The following is a 24,093-nucleotide window of genomic DNA, read 5'->3' as shown; positions in this document are numbered from 1 at the left end:
TCAAAACAGCTAAGCTTTTGGGTATACAAGCAAATGTATTTGAAGACTATAACAAGAGTTATTGCAATCACAATGAATGTTAAATTCTTCATAATTTGGAATTGGCAGCCTAATACTAACAATGTTGAACCCAGCTTCTCCACATATGTACAACCTATATTACAAACAACTTGATTCCGAGTTTCCTGATCGAATAGCAGAGTCCAATGTAAGGGTTTTGAAAAACATACCTAAGCTGTTAATTATTAATTTCTTTGAAATTTTGAAGGAAAGTCGAATACCAATCTGTCCGAGAATGAAACCTAAGAAAGTTCTTCACATTTAAAATTCAATGAGATTACATAGCAGAATAGACAACACTAACAAGAACCCTAACGGTCTTTCTTTTCTTCATCAACAAGCAAACAACAGGCGAGAGGTTATGTTTGCAAAGAATGCTGTTATGAACATGATAATATGTATCCAGTTTAAGTTGTTTCTAAGATCTGTGTAGCCTAAAGATAAGAAAAATGGCCTTCAACATAATCTGTCATGTCAACCTGCAAATCCAAATAACCATTTTAGCAAAATGTCAAAATCCAGTCAATAATAAATGGCTAGCAAAGTATTCAATTCATACGAAATATGATAGCAAACTTGTTAAAATAGTTGTGCAAAGCTGAGAAAGTGGAGAAAAAACTTACAATTAGGAGGATCCCAGGAAAATTGAATGGTTGGATTCCAGCTAATTTTAGAGAAAGTAGACTGCATAAAAAATAACAGGTTAAATCTTACTTTTCAGTCGACCAAAGTAACCCTCCTAAACTAATATGTTAAAAAAAATGAGACTAAATAATTTTCTTCGCCTAAAACACACCTCAACTTCTGAACTCTTCGATTTATGCTCCCCAAATATCTTTTGATGTTGATGGCACACATCGGGTTGCTTAGTTGGTTCATCTGGTGTTGTGGTTTGAGATGGAAAGTGTAAATCACCTGAGGAACTCAGTGCATCACCTTTACCTGCTGCATCAAGCATTGGGCTAAGCCCATCTGCAAAACTAAGACAATCAGTTATAGAACCGTCAGTCAACTCCTCACCACATTTCATGATTGAAGTGGGAGATTCCAGGCCACCACCAAGTGACTCCATTGCCTCCACTTCAGCCAACAGATCTGAAACTGACTCATCCAAATCATTTGGTTCGCCAAAGATTGAAAGCCATGTAGATAGGTTACAAACTGGATTAGTTACACTAGGGCAACTCCAGTTCTGACCAGAAGATTGCCCAGAATTATCCTCACTGTCTGATTGTTTCTGATAATTTTGTCCACTATTACTTTGACCATCAAAAATTCTGTTCAAGTCAAAATTTCCATTATCTTCAGACTTCACCTCCATCTTATGAACTTCCTCTAATTTATCAGAAGGATTCTCTTCGTGTTTTTCACAAAATGCAGTTGAAGGTAGTGAAGGGTGTAAGTGAGGACCGTCTTCACATTTGGGTGAATCCTCTGTCCTTTCAAAATTTCCACTTTGCCCCTCATTATTATTCCCATCTGCTTGTATAGTCCAACCCGGAGACTGAGAGTGCCAACCATTGCTCTTAACAGATTCATCTTTACCATTGGATTGTGTACAGGTATCAACCAATTTTTGCTCCCCACACTGCTCAACAATTTGGTGGTTCGCAGAATTTCCATTTGTTGTCACATTGTGCTCACCACCACCATCATGACTACTTTCTTTATTTTCCAATGTACTATTGGTCTCCAAAGACAGCTTCTGGCTGTCGTATGTCAATGACACAAATTTTGAGCACTTCCCACTAAGCACATCAATTAACAATGCAGCGTTATCTTGTGTCTCATCTATCCTCCATATTCTGAGATCTGCAGGAAAGTATCCGCTTACACTCCACTTATAAAGCTGCAATAAAGAGAAAGGTCCTTGAACCTTCCCGGTTGGATCCTGATAATGCCACAGTTTATCATTCGCAACATTGCCAATTGGCAGCTCAATCTTTGGAGAGAGTAGTAATGATGAAACACCTGCCGCAACACCAGATACTTCTAATCTCGCAACCCCTGCATTAGTGATATCATTATCTTCTGTTTTATTGGGTTTAATTTGGTTCTGTATTATACATATATTCACGTTGGCTCACAGGTAGTGAGCAGGTTTGCCGTACTGCATTTATCATTACTGGGGAAACCATTCCAATTATGTCTGGTTATCATCTCTAATACAATTGTTTTTCAATTAATTAAGTGATTATATTTCTATGTCAACCTAAAATGATAAAGTTCGTGGAAAGTTTGAACCTTAAAACTTATGGAACATTCCGGAAGAAGTACCTTTACATGGATTTTTAGCTTCAAGGATCTCATCAATGGTCAAAGATAGCTTCTCCTTCAAATATGTCCAATACACCTTGAAAAGATACTCCCAGCTGCTCTTGTCATCAAAATCCACTTCACACTATAAAAATAACACAAGGAACAAAAAAATTATAACAAGTAGCTTAAACAAACTGCTTCCCCATCCCTGACTCAGAGGAGGGACTGTGCATGCATATATATTATGAAAGATTAACATACCACCAATACCTTATCGCCCTGGGCACAATTCTCTACCAGCATTATAGTCCTCTTGCATATTCCACATAAACCTTTATTTTCTCTGACAGAGACAAAATCTGCCCTTTTTGTACACCCCTTGCACAAAGAATATGTACAAGTATAGCACATATAATGCGACCCCTTCCCACAAATGCTACATATATGCCAACCTAAGTAGTGGAAAAAATTAATGTTTATTATAAGAAAGAATTTAATACATGCTAAAAGGCAATTAATACATGCTAAAATATTAAAACTCAACAAATAAAGAGGATTGACTTCTAAAAATGATAACTGAATGTGCACTAATTGTAAAATGTAATAATTGTGAAACTCTTTTATAAGTGATAATAAGTAGATATCTTTGAATAACATTGAGCTGGTTCTCTATAATCGAGGAAATTTATCCAAATCTTCCAAACAAAAATACAGAGAAAGAAGAGACACAGGAAATATATATATATATGCTACTACATTAAGCCTTCTATGCAGGAGAAGCCAATGTCACTTGTACATGCATTCTCCCCTCCAAAGTAACGTTCCCCTGACACAACTGTGTCTTTAAGAAACCAACCCTATAACTATTATTTAATTGTCAATAGTTCAAATTTAGATTTCATTCATTTACAACAATCAGATCGCATTTAAGCATGAAACGTAAACAAAAGTTAATAAAACTTTCGGTTTCAAAAGTTTGAATTAATTGAAATATCCCTATCTCATACAATAAAAATGCACAAGATTCTGCAACTCTAAATTTTAATTAAAACTCCTCAGCTTACATTAATTACTAAGCATGGAAAACACAACATATACATGTACAACCAACCATGGATATTATGTATCCAGTTTCAGCAGCATACAAGTATCCGCTTGCATGCCAGGTAGGGTACTCAAGCAAAATAACACACACATGCACGAAAAGAATGAATAAAGTCTTTAGAACAAAATACCGCAATTCCATTTGGCCTTTGAGCGAAAAAACGCCTCGTCCCGCTTAATACACGACGGATGATACGCCTTAGGGCATCCCCTGGGGGAGAGAAGGAGAGAGAGAGAGAGAGAGAGAGAGAGAGAGAGAGAGAGAGTGAGTGAGATAGCATGAATCCTCCAATGATTACAACTGAGTAAAAACCCCTAACTCACAGTATTAAACCCAAACTGAAACTGAATTTTCACAGCGAATATCAATTATCGCAAAATCCAGAAATCAATCACAAACAGAAAGAAGCGGTGACGACTCACCGGCGATCGCAGAGAACGAGGCTTCCACCGTCGAAGCATATGAAGCAAACATCCTCCTCATCCTTTTTTTGCTTCGTCGGCGGTGCCGTGGTTTTCGGAACACGGTTTCCCTTGGCCGGACGACCACGCTTTCGCTTCAAAACAGTGACGCAACAACCTTCGTTTGCCTCAGCCATGTCAACGGTGCGAACCTCCGTGACATACGACTTCTCCGAATCCCCACCATCAACCTCCACCGCGGGTAGCGCCTTGGGCTGTAGCTGCAGTTCCATAGACGAATCGAATCAAAGAGAGAATCTCCGAGAAGCGAATCAATCAAGGATATGAAAACATGAATCGGTGCGAGCGAACTTCGAGAGAGAGAAACCCTAAACGGAGAAATTGGGAATTGAGATTTAGGCCTGGTCGGTCTGATATAGTGAGTGGGCACACGGAATTGGAGTTGAAATATGGACTTGGTGCAGATGTAAGGGGACTTGTTTGTTTCCTCCTTCTTTCTTCTTTCCTTTCTTTTTTATTTTTTTTTTCCTATAGAAAAGAAATCAATTTTTTGCCTTTTCGCTTTTACCTTTCATGACTACGCATTAAACTAATATTTTTTTATGGTTTAGTTGATATTATTTATTGTTATTAATTAATTAGTAATAAGTGTTTAAATTTGATTGCTGATAATCCATGAAGATTGTGAATGAATGGACAAAAGCGACTCTTACGTCTGTCCGATTCTGCGTTTCTCGAACAGCACGTGGTTAGTTGTTACCGAGGAAACGCCACTCATTGTGGGTGGGCCCTACTTCGCTATTATGTTCAACGCTAAAAACATGATCCAAATGGACCAACTCCTATTCTTCTTTCGCCATATATCACTAGCTTACACATGGATCAATATATTATTATATTATTCATTAACTTTCTCATTATAATAATATAATAACAGCATTTAGATGCTCAGTCACTGATTACCATTTATAAACAGACTACATTTTATGGTTTTCTATATTTCGTTTTAAGAAATATTTTACTCAAATTCTTCATTCTATTATTCAAAATTTATTGCTGGTTATAAAATTTAAATATATTATTCTATTTAATCGTAACTTCCAATCATATTAATTCTTTTTTATTTTAAGTATAAATTAATTGAGACAATAACTAGATAAATGAATGTGTTAATTGATGCCTTACTTTTTCAGTGTGCAATTTATTTTTGAACTCTTAACTTTGAACAGGAATTTAATTTTTTTAAATTTTACTAGTTTTGGACCCGTGAGCACGGGTCGTTGTTGTTGTTTTGTTTTTTTTTTTTAATATTTGTATTAAAAAGTTAATATAATAATAATTATTTTAAAATAAATGTGTTTGAAAAAAATTGTCATAATCTATTTTTCATCTTATTGACTCAATCTATTTAAAGTAGAATTATTTTAGACAATAACTAGTAATTAAATTTGTTAATGTTATTTAATGGACAATGGCTAATGTAGGATTTATAATTGATCAATTTTATTTACCACATCACAATATTTATTATTTTCATCTATAATTCAATGTATCATTTATACTGAAATTTTTTTCCCTTCCTCTTTAATTAATTATCTCACTAGACCGATTCATTTTGGTAACTCCTTTGAGTCTCGATGCCATTCGAGAATTTCGACGATGACTAGATCGAAGGAGAAATGAGAATGACAATCATTCTCGGTCTAGTTCAGGGATCAAACCGATTTTAATATAAGAATGAGAAATTGAAATGCAACACACCATTCTATTATGTAGATAAGATGAGTGTTACGATATACAAAAGTGATTCATGATTAACCCCTGATATATAACTGGTTCACCCTAATCTACAATCTATCCATCTATATATATAGAGGCAAAGATAGAAAAAGAAAAACCTGGTAATTCTCTTGTATAAATAAATGTGTTAATTGATGCATTATTTTTTCTTTATAGAATATAGTTTATTTGAAACTTATGACTTTCAAAAAATTCATTGTCGTGTGATTTTATAGAGTTATATATATATATATATATATATATATATATATATATATATATATATATATATATATATATATATATATATATATATATATATATATATATATATATATATATATATATATATATATAGAGAGAGAGAGAGAGAGAGAGAGAGAGAGAGAGAGTTAAATAAGTTATCAGATATTGTTTGAATTTGAATTGGAATGGGTGAAAAAAAAAAGAAAAAAAATACAAAAAAAATACAACAGTTAAAGACGTAAGACACTACACAACCGCCTTATATAAGTGACTAACCAACCCTTCATACAAAAACAATAACATTCAAAATTATACTATATACATATATAATTATTAAAAAAATGGAATGATAAGCAAAGGGTGGAAATAGATTTGATTGATGAAAAACAAATGGTGTGTGCTTAATAAAATAAGTTAGTCGTAGTTGAAATTCAAATAAAAAAGTGAATGTTCTTTAACTTTTGTGTAAAATTGAGTTGTTGGTTAACGTCAATCATTATATCTATTTTATGGGTTAAGTATGTTTTTAGTCCTTGAACTTTAGTCTAAAATTGGAATTCATCTCTGGTCGAAACTTTGATAAATTTTGTTCCTTAAACTTTAAAAATGAATGAATATAGTCCTTTTAATCCAATTTTGTTAACTCTTTTTTAAGTTTTGAATACATTTCTCAGTAAATACTGGAGTTGTTTACGCCGTTTGACACATTCTCGACTTAATATTTACTGAGAAATGCGTTCAAAACATAAAAGAAAGTTAACAAAATTGGGTTAAAAGGACTATATTCATTCATTTTTAAAGTTTAGGGATCAAAATTTATCAAAGTTTTGACCGGGGACGAATTCCAATTTTGAGTCAAAATTCAGGGACTAAAAACATACTTAACCCCTATTTTATTGTCTACTTTCAAATTTAATAACTTGGGTTTGTTCCTAAAAAAAATGTTTTATGTATTAAAATAATAAGGTATATATAAAGTTCATTTATGGCATATGAGTTTATGTTAAAGTTATTTTATGTATATTCTCATCTCTTGATTTATATATTTGTTGTTAAAAACAAGTTAAATTAGTATTTTGGTCCCATAAGTATATTTTCATCTCTTAATTTAAATATTTTGGCATTAGTCTCGGCGATACATTTTGATCTTTAAACTTTAAAGATAGTTGTATATAATCCTTTTAACTATAATTTTATTGATAATGTTTCAAACAGTGTAAACAACTCAAATGTTAACATGAAACTTGTTTGACACGTCAACAAAATTTAACATAATTAGATTAAAAATAAGCACTTTAAAATTTCAAAGGTCGTTGCTGAAAGTTTAGATATTACTAGTTTTATGTATTTATAATTAATAATTTCAGATATTAAAATATTGTCAATTTCTTGATATTTGGTTAAGCTAACATAAATGTTACAAAAAGTTATTAAGAAGTCAGAGAAAGAAATTCAATGAAGTCTCAAATTAATTCTTTAATTGTCTTTTTTTTTTTAAACTTTGTAGACGTTTAACACCATTATTTGTTGATTTTTCTATTAATTTAAACTTTTTTATGTTTCATTATATTTTAATTTTTAACAATATTAAAATATAATTATTTTATCATTTAATTATTTTTAACTTTTATTTTTAAACATTAAATAAAATATTAAATACAACTGTAATATTTATGAATATTTTTATCATTTAAATAAATTAAAACTGAATTAATAGTTATCATATCAGATTTTGTTTAATATTATAATTAATATTATAATTAATTAACAATAAATTTTTACATGATTTAATGCATATCAATTATTCCTAACTAATAATCTTAGAATACTAATTGGCAATACTCTTCTCTTTTCTCTTTTTGACAAAAATACTAATAAATAAAGTATTTTGAAAGTCGTTCTAACATTTAAAATTTACCCCTTAAAGTTGTCATGATACTATTGCTCCATTAAATGTCTTATTAATAATTTACCCCTTAAAGTCGTTAATTCATTTAATAATTTATTTTTAGTCTTATTAATTCATTTAATTCTAAATATAAGAAACTGTTATTTCTAATTAGAAAAAAACTCATTAAGCCAATAACTAGTAAATAAAAATTAACAGTTTATTTTATACATAATATATGCATTGACCAAAAAAATGTCTAATTTTCTCTTCAAACAACGTTTACTTATTTTCAAATATAATGACATCATTGTATCATTGTGTTATTAAAAAGGAAACATAAAAACTAATTAGACAAAAATAATTGTTTTATTATTAAAGTTTGCTATTAAAAGTAAATAACTTATTGAATTACGGAAATAAAATTATTAACTAAAAATTAACATAATAACACATTGTGTTATTCATTTTTAAAATGATTTTATCTCTTTTAACAAAACTACATTATGGTTTGGTTGAGTATCCTTTTATGGCGCACCAGGATTGCATGGTCAAAAAGGTTGACTTCCTGGTTTGCTTTCATACAAACTTTTTATTCTCTTTCCGTTATTTTATTTTGTCTCCATTTACGCACATTTTCACATTTTTACTTATATATACTAAAAAATATTTTCACCTACGCATATTCAGTATAGGTATAAAATTATATATATATATATATATATATATATATATATAATAAGAGTTATTTTTTTATTTGATCATTATTTTACTACTAATGTTAGAGCATGTTAAATTAAAGGTTTCCACAAGTACTTTATAATTCACTAGGATTTTCCATAGGTGTTAGAAGTCTCACATCGACTAGAGATAACAATTTTATAGTCTAACAAATTGGTTTTGTGGAATTGAGTTAGACTTAAAGTCCACTTCTAACATAGTATCAGAGTCATTGTTTAAGAGAAATGCTATCCTAGCAAGATTTTTGTTCCACCCGCTATCAAGCCGCTTCTAGTCCTATACACGATATGTATATACCTCGACGTGAGAGAGAGTGTTGAAAGTCTCACATCAACTAGAGATAAAACAATTTCATAATATATATATATATATATATATATATATATATATATATATATATATATATATATATATATATATATATATATATATATATATTCTGTTGTGTGATGTTAAGTCCAAGTAATGTATTTATATAGAATAGGTATTGATGCTCTTCAATAAAAAAATCGTAAAGTTATGAATTGTTTCTTCCGCTATGGATTATTTATTGTGTCTGCTAAATATAATAAAACCACAACTTTTAGCCTTAAGAACCCCACATCTTGCTCATATGGTTTACAAATTCTGTTGCTATTTTTCGAGACAAAACAATTTTTTTGATTAAGTTTGTATATTAAATGATTTGATTATTTTACCTTAAATGGGTTCATCTATGATGAATTAAAAAAGCACATGATACGCGTTAAGAGTTCTCAAACCACACATCATTGTAGAAATACGAAGAATGGTATCTGTTCAAAATGAAGGGCCTGGAAAACATAAAATAAAAGAGAGTGTGTGTTGTCTTCACAAACTTCAACGAACTAAATATTCAAATTTTTCATCTCAAAGTTTTATAGGATAACATATAATTTAGAAATTAGCAAAACAAAATAAAAATACTTGGATATATTTTATCTTTTCTTCATACATGATTTTCAGGAGATCAGAAGATTAATGATATAGATGTAGATTTAAGAAGTAAAAATTGTAACAAATGCATGTAATCATTTATATATATATATATATAACACTAACGTGATATGTTATAAAGATATAGTTAGTTTTAAGTCGTGATTATTTGTTTAGTTGCTCCAAGATAAACTTTTTATTGTGATTTTGTACGGATCAAATGATGTGAATTTTAAAGGATACTATTCGTAAATGTTTAACCATAATAATAATTTGACATTTACTTTTAGTATTTCCGACATAAGACATTAAATACTCATGCAATAAACTTGATTTTTTTTTTCAATTTAAAACATGTGGATTTTATTCATAAATGTTTAACCATAACAATAATTAGACATTTATTTTTAGTATTTCTAACATAAAAAGACATTATAAATACCCATGCAATAAACTTTATTTTTTCCAATTTAAACCATGTGACTATTTTCCCGTGAGTTACCATGAATTAGAATTCTTGTAATATATGAAGTGAATTTTTTAAAAGTTGCATTTAAGATTTACACAGATGCAATAATAATAATAATAATAAATATGTATTCATATCTTATAATGATACACAGTGTAAGCTATATATAATGATAAATCAAGTACACAATCAGGTGTTTTAAATAAATGTTATAGTGACATTATCAACATTTTATTAACATCCAACAATTGTAAACAAATATTAATTTATAAATTTATTCTCATAGTTAAAAAAAAATATAATATGTATTATTAAATCTTATTTAAAATTTGCAATAATATTATATTAGATCTATATATATTGATATGTTTATATGTCATTAAAGGTCCTATTGTAGTGAATGTAAAATGATAGTAAAGTTTAGGAAATAACGAATGAAACGTGCGATGAATTATGTGCACCAACTATAATTCAGAATACAACAGAATATTAAAATTAAAAAAAAAGGAAAAAAAAAGTCCTTGCAAACTGAAAAAGTGATTATGATGAAACGTTAGATAAAAAAGCACGTCGCTTATGTGATGTGTGTTGGCAGTAAGTAAGTTGCAGCATTATTTATGATGTTGGCCATAGTTTACCTAAAAGACATAATGTCGTCCATCATAAATGTTTGGTTTGACTCGTAGTTTCTTCATAGCCTCATCTTCCCAAGCTTTTCTGGTAGATACAAGATGTGATTCACGTGTACGGTCTACTTCCATTTTTTATTATTATTATAAATAATTATATGCAAATGCAACCCAATTTTTAGTTACTTTTTTCCAAATTTATTATAAAATTACTCTTCCATGCGCTCAAATCGAATTATTATTATTATTAAATGGAATTAATTAAATCCAAAAGTAAAAACTCAAAATTGGAATATATGAATTTTTAAATAATTTTTTTTGTTAAGCTCATACAGTCACACCAAAACCATCCAAACGTGTTTACGTAAACAGACATTAAAGATAAAATTTAGGGTTGGTTTCATATACTGCGAAATTGACTACTAAATATCAAAATCACAACAGTGAGAGAGGTATTTATTAAATGATCTTGATGTGGATATTTTGTTCTAAGTTTTCATACTCTAAATGGTAAAATTTGTCTCTTTGTCATTAGAAACTTAAATCGCACACATGTTACTTGTATAGAAGTGATATGGGTATCACTTCACTTGTTTAATTTAATGATCACAAAGTGTTGGATTTTTGGAGAAAGTATTATTAGGAGATAAAATTTCAATGAACATGAGTCTAACCCACACATAAGATATTAACACTACTCTCAACCTAAAATCTTAAGACAATAGGTTTATAAATTTTGAAAATTATATACTGTTAAATTTTTTCATTTTTACTTAATGTGATACTTAGACTAACACTTGAATTTTTAACACAAAGGTGATACTAAAAAAGCATTAGATAATAATTAGAGACTAAAATAATTAGTTATTATTTTAATTAAGGTATTTATCATTTTCTAAATTAAAAATTATTAATATTTAATATAGTCTATTATAAATAATATTTATAATTGATTTGTGAATTAAATTTATTTATTTATAGTTAAAAATAGTGATTGAAAGAAATAAATATTTAAAAAAAAAGTAAAGATATTAATAAACAAACCTATGGTGCAATTCTCACTTTTTACAGTTGTTATTATACATAACCATTGTGAAAAGTAAATGTTGAAGGTAATAGAAAAGCAAAATCATAAATAATGATATAAAGTAATTTTCTCGCTATTGTGCAATATTATTCTTTCTTTGTAGATTTAGAAGATATGTATAAGTTTATTATTTTACAATTTACTATTGATACAAACATTCTTAAATCCGCGTTCGTAATTTCTCTCAAATCTTTTCATACAAACGTGAAATTCACTTTTTTTTTTCTATTTTCGTCAACAATATTTTAGTAGAAACAACCAAAGACTTGGATACTTAATAAGTTTTTAGTGAAATGAAAAACGTGTAATAAAATGAATGTGGAGAATATGATGATTACAAAAATTCTTGTTTTAGTGAAAAGAAAAACATGCCATAAAATAAATCTTGGAAATACGATCACAACAAAACTTGCAAAAGAACAATTTAATTTAATTATGTAGTTTACATACATAACATATAGATAATGTTGTTTTCTTATGTTAGAAAAGATGTATGATTTATATATGTAATTTAACTTTGTATATATACTTTAATGAATTGTTTAAAATATAAGTTACGTCATAAAGTACAATTTTATCTTAATATAACTTAATAACTTAATACTAAGTAAATTGAATTATTTGTTAAATAATGCTAAATGAATATATTAAAACAAATTTTAATATGTAAAGGAGTGAAAAAAAAAAAAGAGGATTGAATATTAGGGGAATGAAAAAAACATATGACTTAATTCATAGATGAAAAAACATGTTTTCTACTACCAATTTTTTTAAGAGATTTTCATTTTCATTTTTTTACACAAAAATTTGACTAGTTTTACTCATTACTTTTTTGTTTGCTACTTTTTTAAGTTCTTGATATTTAAAATGAAGAAAAAGGCAGTTTAACAGTTTAAATATATAAACTGTTCTTACTTAAGAATTTGTTTTTATATATTAAAATAATAAAATTATTAATTAAAGAAATTAAAATATTGTATTGTATTTTTTAAAATAAATATATAATAATATTATAATGTAACAACTAATTAAAAAATAAATTTTAATTATCTATCCTATATTTATAAATGGGATTCCTCATTATTTACATTTTTATTCTCAATTTTACCTTTTAATAAATAACTGTCTTTTTAAATTAAACAATTATTTTACTATTTTTATTTTAATAATAGTTTTATTTGATTTAACTATTTTTTTATTTTAATTTTTGTTTTAAATTAATCATTTTTAAATTATAATAAATATTTTCAATAAAAAATTATCGAAAAAGTTATTTATATTTATTTTTAATATTAAAAAAATTAAAAACATGTGTTTTCACTCGTTTAAATTAAATAGTTTAACAATTTGTTTTGTCTAATTCTAGTTTAACCTTTTTAGAGCAAGACATGTTTTTAATTTTTCAACTTTTAGAAATTTTCATTTTATTTTTAAATAAATATTTGAGTAATTTTACCTTCTAAACTTTCTCCATTTATATTTTTAATTCCTCTCATTATGGATGGCCTTTAAGTAATGACATGAAAAAAAAAATTGTTTTAAAATCTCAATCCGTTCATTAATCTCCTCGACTTTAAATTCTAGCTCTGAGTATAAAGCAATTAGGCATTATCCTAATTGTGATAATTTCTGTTATTGAAAAGACAAATAGTTGATGTTCAATGGCAAAGACCTTGATGATACCCTTTTTCAATTCAAACATTAAGTGCAATTTGTTATCCGTTGGAATCAAGAGTTAGGTAAACATTTACTTAGTATTTAGAATGGTCCCAAGTCATTTCAATTCTTACTGTGAACAAAGTCACAAAGTCCTTCTTTTCTCTCTCCACTTTTCCCTTTTGCTTCCTTCTTTTTCTAAAATTCAACTCTCATATCAGAACACATTTTTTTTATCTCTTTCCAAATTCTGTGATTTTCCCTGCATTATATGTCATCCAATGTTATACAAATTCAACCACTTCCTTATAACTTCAAAACATGTAAAAACAATGTTTTACACTTTACAAGGGATTCTTCTATATGATATTATTCATAGTCACATTTTGATTTTTCTTAAGTGTATAAGGGGTCGATTACGAGGACACACTCGGCCAACTTATCGGTATGGAAAACATAAGTTTAATTCAATCCCATAAAATCAATTTGTAAGTTAATGTTTGTTAGGAATTCAAGTGTGACTCTAAGTCCTATATTGACTAAAAATGAGGAGAAAGTAGAGTACTGTATAAGGATAAAGACCCAAAAACTTGTCTTAAGATTTTGGGTTGAGAGTGGTGTCAATGTCTTATGTGGTTTGACTCAAGTCTCATTAGTGTTGTATCTCCTCAGTGAAACCCTCTCTCTAAACCTAACAAGTCGTATCAGAGCCGATGGTTAAAACCGACTCAAACGAGTACAATATAATCTTTGTATCGAAAATCTTCCTGACAAAAGTTTCAGATAAATACTTATAAGTTGAGATTATACTTACTTATATATTATTATGAAATTATATATTATTATGAAATTGTCTTCTAGTGTGTACGTGAGACTTCCGAAAATTTGTGATTTAAATTTGTGAAAGAAATTGTTAAGAGGGGTTGAGATGTCAGAATTTCGAGAAATGTTGTTGGTTCAGGACAAGTGAATAAAAATCACTATGTGTTAAGGTACGAAAAGTGGTGAAGAATTTGACTGAAAAACACGTTGAAAATTGCACGTGATTCCAGGTAGTGATAGTTATCGAACTCACATGGATAAGTGCAAATGAAAAACATAGTTGTTATATAGTAAATCCTAAACAAAGATTATCACCGAAAAGATAACATGTGACCATTTCTTTAATTAAAAAACACTGGAATATACCTTCTTATGTTTACGGTGCCAAATGTGATGACAACTGATTCTGTAAGTTAAAGCAACTATTTTTCATTCTTGCCATTACTTATTATTCTTTACCTTTATATTATTTCTTTTTCAAGTCTTGATGTTCATTTGCATTATTCTTCTTCTACTCTTTCTTGTTTCCATTTTTTAATTTTTTTTACTTTAAGTTAATTAGCATAAACTTTTCATTTTATTTTTATGCATTTTAATGCTTTTATTTTGAAACCACGATGCTTGCTGCATAATTCCTAAACTATTTTCTTGGTATGTAGGGCATACCTTCTTGTATTATATTTCCCGTTTCAACAAAATTGCGTTTACAAAAAATAAAAATAAAAATCCTGCACTTTTTAATTTTTTTCTATTTAAATTTATTGCACTTTATTTTCAATTGTATTTATTTATTAATTTACATATTTACGCAGCTTTACTTTACTTTTCTTCAAAATTTCTCTTTCAAGCATTTCGAGTCAAGTATAATACTTGATTATTTTTATGTGTTATGAGAGTTTTATTTACTAGTCTCGATAATTGTTCAAATCAACAACGTGAAAATCGTTATTGTAAAACAATGTTAAAATCGTTATCCAAATAAAAAAAAAAAAAAGCAAATCAAACCACGAATTTTGCATGCCGACGCAAATGTTGATCACAATCGAGACTTTAACTTAAATAATAGCACCAAGTTGAAAACCTAAACTGCTAGTTTAAACAAAACATAACAACTGATAATTGATTCCTAGCAAATAGACTCTCATTCTACTAATGAAGGTAAAACTAAAAAACATTTTGAAACATCTTTTTCTTGGAAACATAGGCAATCAATACTAAAATACAATTTTGAGACTTTTTTTTAGGTCAAAAGTAAGAGTTTTATCTACTTAGATTTAGAGTTAACTGTCATTATTATGCAGATATGAATAGGACCTGAATTGAGTAAAAAATATTGTCGGAAGGTGGGAATATGATATGAGTAAAGATTAGCCATTGGTTACCCTTCTTCTTTTTTCCGATAGCTTTAAATTCAAAGCCTTAGTTGAGCTCCAAAAGTTGGTAAGATCCGGAAGAATAAATACAAAAAATAAATCATCACCTACAAAAGAGAAGTTATTAATTGTACACTCTTGAAGACATGGAATATAAGAAGTATTAAAAGGCATGGATTACTCATCCAGATTCTTCTTAAAGGTGAATTAAAGAGTTCCTTTTTGCAGTTTGGCCGGTAGTTATCGACTCATCTTTTTCAAGCAATTCCTGTAAGGATGCACCTTGCTAATTAATAAATTTAGCCAAGACAATCAATCTATAAAAGAAATTTGCACTCATCCAAACTATAAGAGAACTCTTCCAAATTGAAATATTTTTGCAATTTCAGAAAATCAAATTATCAGTTACCAAATACTAACAAATTATAACTAACTATTCATACACAATATCACGGATTAAACAATGTCTTTTAACAAGGTAATTTCACAAAAGTTATTTAACTTCAAGCAAATCTTATCACATATACATAAATAAACACCATATGATGCACAAAATTCCTGCTGCAGCACTACCAATTGTGGCAAATCCACTTCCTCAAATTACAGGGATCAGGGAACCCAAAATTGGAGCCAAAACATCAATTGCTGCATCAATTGGTGTTTCCCGCAGAGGCTTAATTGGCGAGCAATTACACTCAGAATTGAGTGCTTAGTGCCACTAAGATTTCACAATTCAAACACGTTAACAAAAATTGAGAGCTAATATTCAAGAATATAATCATATGATAATTCGGTATCAAACCCTCTCTCTCTACACACACACACAAAAGGATGCATTCATCCTTAATTTTTTTCGTGATGCAGTTTTTTAAGGTAAGTTAAAATTAGAACCATTAGATTTACAAAAAAACGAAAGAGACGAAAAAAAAATTACTCTTGGAAAACTTGATCCTTTGTCTTTATTATTATATATAAAGTAAGAAACTGAATGAACAAGAAAAACATAAGCAAACAAACTTGTAATTAGCAGTCACAAAAAAAAAAAAAAAAAAAAAAAGAGATAGATCAAGCAAGAGTAGTTCCATATAAAAAAATTATGCCACTTGACTAATACTGTCAGGTTAAATTACAACAATTGGAATGAGGCAACTTCAGATATGTTAAGGATTACAAAAAACAACTGTCACCAGTGCTAATGGAATCTAAAATCATGGGTGCCAGTAATCACAGGATGCTCCCTTCTTACAGTACCCACTTTCATAAAATTTACAAACACGCTGCCCTTTGGGCAGAGGCCTATATGAGCCTCCATTCCCAACACCATACGACGGTTGCCTGTTAAATGCAATTCTGCTTCTACCAAAACCTGATTCCCTAGCATGACCTTGAGAACCCCGATCTCTGGGCACAGAAAAACGATCACTGCCATATCTTGTTTGGTTATCCCCAAAACCTGGAGTTACAGAAGTGTATGAATTTGAGCTCCTGGTTTCCTGCACTGCTGTTTGTCCCACTCCCCAACCCACATTTGTATTTCCTTGATCTATTCCACTCCACCCCAAGGGTGTACTATCTAGCCCAAGTCTCCAAGTGGTGTCTATACCCAGGCCCAAGGTTGCAGGAGATGGAACAACGGGTGAATTTTCTGAGCCTGAATCCCATTGATTACCCGAGACACTTGCGGTTTTTGTACCCACCTCAACTTTAGAACTTCTAGAAGAATGCTCAGCAGAAATTCTTTGATGATGGTGATGTACATCTGCTTGCCGTAATGGTTCCTCTGCGGCTGTCGGTTGAGATGGTAAGTTTAAATCTCCAGTGGAGCTCAGTGCATCACCTTTACCTGCATCAAGCATTGGGCCAAGGTCTGCAACAAAGCTGAGACAGTCATTTTTAGAACCTTCAGTCAAATCATCGCCACATTTCATGATTGAAGTGGGAGATTCCAAGCCACCAAGTGACTCCATTGCTTCCACTTCTGCCAACAGATCTGAAACTGATTCATCAAAATCATTGGGCTCGCCAATGATTGCCTGCCATGTAGATGTATTACACGTTGGAGGGGAAGGAGGATTATGCAAATCAAATCCCAGCTTATGCGGTGGTGATGTTTTTACACCAGAAACATGATTTGATGAGGTAACTAAGCAATTGGAAGAAATATTTATATCAAAGTGTCTCCAAGTCTGTCCAGAAGATGTATTACAAGCTGGAGGGGAAGGAGGATTATGCAAATCAAAGCCCAGCTTATGTGGTGATGTTTTTGTACCAGAAACATGAGCTGGTGTGTTAACCAAGCAATCAGAAGAACTATTTACATTAGGGTGACTCCAGGTCTGTCCAGATGATGTATTACATGCTGGAGGGGAGGGAGGATTATGCAAATCAAATCCCAGCTTATGTGGTGATGTTTTTGTACCAGAGGCATGAGCTGACGTGGTAACCATGCAATCTGAAGGGCTATTAACATGAGGGGGTCTCCAGGTCTGTCCAGATGATGTATTACATGCTGGAGGGGAAGGAGAATTGTGCAAATCAAATCCCAGCTTATGTGGTGATGTTTTTGTACCCGAAACATGAGCTGACGTGGTAACCAGGCAATCCGAAGAGCTATTAACATTAGGGTGTCTCCAGGTCTGTGCAGAAGATTGCCCTGAATTCTCTTCACTATCTGATGGCTTCTGATAACTTTGCCCACTATTACTCTGTCCATCCACTGTCCTGTTTGAGCCATTATTTCCATTATCTTGGGAGTTTCGCACAATCCCATAACCTTTCCTTAATTTATCAGAAGAAGCTTCATTCATTTTTTCAGTAATGGCAGTTGTCAATGGTGAAGGGTATAAATGCAGCGGCCCAAGCCATCCATTGCTCCTAACAGGCTCAGCTTTACCATCAGACTGGGTAGAGGTATCATACACTTTTTGTTCCTTGCTCTGTTCAATAATTTGCCCATCTGCAGAAATTCCATTCTTCACTACATTCTTCCCAGCATCCTGACTATTATCTTTATTATCCAATGTAACACTGACCCCTAGAGAGAGCAATGGGTTGTTGAATGGCAATGACACATTTTTGGAACACTTCCCACTTAGTGCATCCGTTAACAGTATAGAGTTATCCTGTTTCTCACCTATCCTCCATATTTTGAGATCTGGAGGGAAACCTCCACTTACATTCCATTTGTACAGCTGCAACATAGAAAAAGGCCCTTGAATCTTCCCAGTTGGATCTTGATAATTCCACGATCTATCATTCAAAAATTCATTAAGTGGCTGCTGTATCTCCACTGGAATAAGTGATGGTGAAATGTCCACTGCAACACTAGACACTTCTGATTTCACAACTGTAGTAGTGCTATCCTCGATAGCTGTGTCACAGTTCTTTACTGTGCATGTATTCCCAACATGTTCTCGGGTAACAGGCAAGTCTTGTGTTTTGCCTCCCGCATCATTGAAGACATTGTTCGAAATTCTTGGAAAAAAAGAGCCCCTCTCTCTTCTATCAAACCCAAGATATTTTGAAAATATATTGCTATCTGCATATACATAATTACCGTTACCATGAGACAAACATTGTTTGGACAACTTCCAAAAGAAACATGAAAACAATGTCTGTGGAGCAAATGAATGCTACCTTGCTTCCTTTCATCCGACTCTCCATCATCTTCATCAGACTCAAACATTGAATCTAAATTGGGGTCAGAGTGTATATCTGGAATTTCTTGCAGCCTGCGTTGCTGCTCCTCTGGGGAGTTCAGTAGCTGCAACTTCTCCTCATATTCTTTAAGCGTGCAGTTTGGTCAAGGAACGTTGATTATGCCTTTGGCACATTAGCATGCAACCGTGAAAAAACACACAAACACACATACACACACAGGCCAATAACAACTACTGAGAACCTATCAACTCATTGCTTAACCCATCTTTGTTAAATTTTCAATCTAGTTTACAAAAAAAAAAATGAATGTAGATACACAAGATAAGCACACATAAATTTGACAATACAGTGCAGCATGTCCCATGACTCCATTTATAAGATAAGCACACATAAATTTGACAATACAGTAAAGTAAAATAAAAATGCAACTCCAGCAATAATATGTAGATGCACAAGACAAAATAAAACATAAAATTTACAAGTAAACTACTTTATAACATGTATGCCTCCATAGACCTCCAACGATTCTAGCATAAACTACTATGAAATAAGCATATATTGTACCAATGGATAAAAAATAGTTGCAGAATCATACTATCTATAGTGTACTGGGAGGAATGGACACCAAAGAGTAATGTAGAAAATCATAAAGGATATTCTTTTCTATGCCCCTTTTCACTTGCTCTATCACGAAGATGATTAAGCCGCAAAATCTCAGCTTCCAGCAACTATACCAATAAAAGAGCATAATGTTTAAAATCAAGGCCAACAATATGGCTGGTCATATTTAAAGGTACGATATTAAAGAATGACAATTATCATATATATTACTCTGACAATAAAAGAGAGAGGAATTTTGTGCCTCTAAAGAAAAAGCATTTTTTATTTTATTTCAACCCAAACATTTCACTAAATTCACATACACTAGGAAATTATTAAGTGGCACATAATCATTCCATTCAAAAAGATTAAGATTAGTAGACGTACCTAAGTGACATACAGTATGGTACCTAATACATATCTGTAGCCTTTTTTTTATGCTTTGAATTTTTCTTATGATAAAAATGAACATTAATCATACATCATATCTCCATTTTGATAGGTAGCAGAAAAATAAAATAAGAAAAGAACTTACATCATTAACTCTAATTGCTTGAAGTGTTAATGCTTTGTTTAGAATCTCTCCCTACAGCCAACAAAGAATCGTCTTAAACATGCAAAATACAACATACTTTATGAAATTGAAATAATATGCACACCGACCACAGTCAATCTCTTTGAGAGCCCATATTTTATACTCTGACGCAACCGCTTGCATTCATCCTGAATGTAAAATAAATATATTAACCATCAGAAAACTTGCATAGAATAAACTTAACTCTTCTACACATTCTAGAGATTTTGTTGAAGGTAATATGATTATAATAATATCTATTTTCACCTCGGAGAACTCCTGATTAGAAATTTCAGCAATGGATATGACCTCCTTCCTGTTTAAGTTTAAAATTTCAAGCTTAATATCAGTTGTTCTTGTCCCAATTTTGTATGGTTCAGCAACCTTGCTTGTACCTGCACAAATAGTTTTTCCAAAACCAATTTCAAGTCATTTGCAATTTACAAAAGGGTAATTTACCGAGTATTGGAAGCTATAAAAGTTTATTTACCTACAACTTGGACAAGTCTATACATATCTTGTTTTTGATCATTGCTCGAGATTCTTATCCGCACAAATGAACCAACAACCTTCTCGTGAATCTTTTCAATATCTTCAGTTAAATTCTCCATCAGACATCGCCGCAAGTAGATCAAGTTAAGATTGTGAACATCTATTGCAGCATATGCATTTGGGTTATTTCGCGGAACTAGAACATCTGCATTTTTATGTGTTTTAGATCTCTTGTCATTAACTAACATCAACTGTTTATTATGAGGGTCAATGGCCTCCCCTTCACCAGCAACAGTATTAATAATTCCTGCTCCAAAAGTATTTTCTGCTGGTCCATTGTGTTTTAAAAGAAAATGAGATTCAAGGAGCTTTAGCATTTCAATTTGGCTGACTCGTGATTTTCCAAACAAATTTAGTAGTCTAGAATCACAAACAATTTCAGATATCTGTTGAGGATCACGAAGGTTATTTTTCTTCACATACTCCAGCAAGAGAGTCTGGACATCAAATTGAGACAGGAGAGATGTATCACCATTTTTCATATGTGAAACAAACTCTAGTAGCTCCTTCGATGCCCATTTTGTGCATTCAGGCAAAGGCATAACTCTGTCGCCACCTGAACCCATCCTGTCCAGGCAATCACCCTTGCCAAGAAGTTTTGGCTGTCTCTTGGGCCTTTTGTTCTTCAAATTATTTGATTCTATGTCTATACAGGAGTTCTCGGAACCAGAGCCTTTGTCATCTCTAAGATGATAAAGTTCATGGGGACTTTGAACCTTATAACTCATAGGAGCAACAGCTTTCCAGGGGTTTTTAGCCCGTAGGAGCTCATCAAATGTTAAAGATAGCTTCCCTTTCAAATACATCCAATAAACCTTGAAAAGATACTCCCAGCTGCTTTTGTCATCGAAATCCACTTCACACTGCAAGAGTAGTACAATGAGAACAAAGATAAAAAAATTAGACCATCGACCATAGACCTATCATAAAACATTAACTTAACACAAGTAATCCTGCACTAATAAAATTACTAGAGCACCGGCTATCCAGCATAGATAAGAAAGTTTAACATACCATTTCCTTATTTCCTTGGACACTGTTCTCAATCAGCATTATAGTCCTCATGCATATCCCGCACAAACCTTTATTCTCTCTGATACAAACAAAATCTGCGTCTTTTGTGCACCCCTTGCACAAAGAGTACGTGCAAGTATAGCACATATAATGCGAAGCCTTTTGACAGGCGCTACATATATGCCAACCTGAATGGCACAAAAAACAAATGGTTAATGGCGGAAAACAGTCCAATTGTAATGCAGACTGAGATACTAAAATCCAAAACGTATAGAGGCAATAGTCTTCTGAAAAACAGAGTATTAAAGTGTGCCTTAATTGTCAAACGCCATAAATACGGCGCACAGTTTAAGGTGATAATAGATGAATAGCATTGGAGGTTATTAAGTTGATTCTGTGTAATCTACAACAGCAGCTCAACTCAAAATCTTTCAAGCAAAACCCAGATAATAAATGTAGCGTTCATAGGAAATCAAACCACATATTGCAAAGAACACACTGGGTGAGTAATCCAATTGCAGGAAATTAATAAACGAAACAACATACCGCAGTTCCACTTGGCCTTTGATCGAAAAAACGCTTCGTCTCGCTTAATACACGTCGGATGATAAGCTTTAGGACAACCCCTAAAAGGGGAAGAAAAGAAAAGATAGACAAATTAATAATAAAAATATACTGAAACTGACACAACAGAAGTGATTATAATTGAAAATCATAACCATAACGCATAAGCTACCTTAATTGCAAACTAAAAAGGCAAGTGGACGTAGAAACTATCCCACAACAGCTAAATCAAAGGCAGTTACAACTCACCTCCGATCACAGAGAACAAGGCTCCCACCGTCGAAGCAAATGAAGCAAACATCCTCCTCGTCCTTCTTTTGTCTCACGACAGGCACCACTTTCGGAGCTCCCTTGGCCGGACGACCACGCTTCCGTTTCAAAACGGCGCCTTCGACGACCGTAACCTCCGAATTCGGCACGCTACTACTAACATCTTTTTCGGCCACATCAGCACAGCCTGCAGCAGGCGCGACAGTGGCTCCCACCGGCCGGGAGTCCTCCAAACCCCGAGCGGTGTTTGCCGCAGCCGCAGCCGCAGCCGCAGCCGCAGCCTCCGGCTGCGGTTGAAGCGGCTGGTCCATAGCTTCCACAAATCGAATCGAATCTAATCGAAGGAAGAAAATCAATAATTCCGAAACATATGGAGAGAAGCGTGGGAGATAGAAAACCCTAACATGGAGAGGGAAGTGGAGTGCAGACGCAGATGTAACCAAGCACTGTTTTGTTTTGTTGGTAAATTCGTGTCAAAAAGTGTAGAGATCCCGATTGCAAGAGAGAGAGTTTGTGGAACTCTGACCTCTCAGTGAGAAGAAGGTAGATGACATGCTCGCCGCGGATTGGTTGAATGTGGAAGCTCCTCTTACTCCTTCTTTCTCTCTCTCTCTCTTTGGTTTTCGCTTTTCTACATGTTTTCAATTTTTCATCTAGTGAGAATTCAAAGTTGTGAATCGTCAAACGCGACTCCTTTTGAGTACGCGATTCTGTGTTTCTCGAGCACCACGTGGTTAGTGGGGTGCCGTGGTGAGGCCAGCCAAAGTGGGAGCCACTTGGTTATTTTCTTCAACGCTCGAAACACGCCTAAAATCATTTTAATTTATTATTTCTTAATTATAATTAATACACTTTCCCATTTTAAAAAAATTTACAATTTTTATCATTTCTGAAAAAAAAATAATTCATTTTCTTTACGAAAACCACTTTTGGCTCCGATTTAAGAAAGGAAAGTTAGGCTTGTTTTTATTCTTGAGGCACAAAGTGGATGTTGGGTGAAAAAGAAGGCAAGCTTACTTGTTCCGCTTTGCCACTAGCTTTCCCATTTATCCACATTCTTTTGTTTAATTCTCCAAATGGTAATTTTCTGAAACGGGAAGGGCAATAATTTTTTCCGTGATGCACCGAAAACATTAACAAACAGATTTCGTTTCACAGTGTGCCAGCTACTGTGTGCGTGTGTTATTCGCTGCAATAGAATATCACGGAACCAAATCGCATGTGAAAGTAAGTGATTATTGGAAACAGTGTTTAGTGAGAAATATTAGGTCGAGTTTAACAGGTAGAAGATTATAACGTCACTGTTGTGATACCTGTCATTAGTCAAGAAGTTTCGGCATTATTTATGTGAAGATGCTAACCCAATAAA

The 24,093-nt window shown here is 31.8% G+C and overlaps 2 protein-coding genes across 3 annotated transcripts; both read right to left on the bottom strand.

The window, feature by feature from the left end:
- Positions 1-215: 215 nt before the first annotated feature.
- On the bottom strand, positions 216-4,324 carry LOC114173298 (uncharacterized). Of its 2 annotated transcripts, none has more exons than XM_028057588.2 (7): positions 3,847-4,324; positions 3,555-3,634; positions 2,581-2,771; positions 2,338-2,461; positions 857-2,067; positions 684-744; positions 216-539 (listed from the first exon to the last, which is right to left on the bottom strand). In XM_028057588.2, exons 1-7 carry the CDS (start codon positions 4,116-4,118, stop codon positions 535-537), a joined length of 1,944 nt encoding a protein of 647 aa, XP_027913389.1. In that variant the 5' UTR covers positions 4,119-4,324; the 3' UTR covers positions 216-534. The 2 variants fall into 2 exon arrangements, with proteins under 2 accessions (XP_027913389.1, XP_027913390.1); XM_028057589.2 differs by having other exon boundaries at positions 2,590-2,771; positions 3,847-4,323.
- A 12,245-nt stretch (positions 4,325-16,569) lies between these two features.
- Positions 16,570-23,395, bottom strand: LOC114173625 (zinc finger CCCH domain-containing protein 44). Its single transcript, XM_028058113.2, has 10 exons — positions 22,704-23,395; positions 22,437-22,516; positions 21,891-22,078; positions 20,815-21,739; positions 20,592-20,719; positions 20,414-20,473; positions 20,286-20,336; positions 19,808-19,878; positions 19,127-19,281; positions 16,570-19,028 (listed from the first exon to the last, which is right to left on the bottom strand). The coding sequence occupies exons 1-10, from the start codon at positions 23,033-23,035 to the stop codon at positions 16,699-16,701; spliced, it is 4,320 nt and encodes a 1,439-aa protein (XP_027913914.2). The 5' UTR covers positions 23,036-23,395; the 3' UTR covers positions 16,570-16,698.
- Between the last annotated feature and the right edge of the window lie 698 nt (positions 23,396-24,093).

Source organism: Vigna unguiculata, chromosome 2 (assembly GCF_037176805.1).
Source record: "Vigna unguiculata cultivar grain cowpea cultivar isolate G323 ecotype 2 chromosome 2, ASM3717680v1, whole genome shotgun sequence".
Lineage (NCBI taxonomy): Eukaryota > Viridiplantae > Streptophyta > Magnoliopsida > Fabales > Fabaceae > Vigna > Vigna unguiculata.
This window is presented reverse-complemented; position numbering and strand designations above follow the sequence as displayed.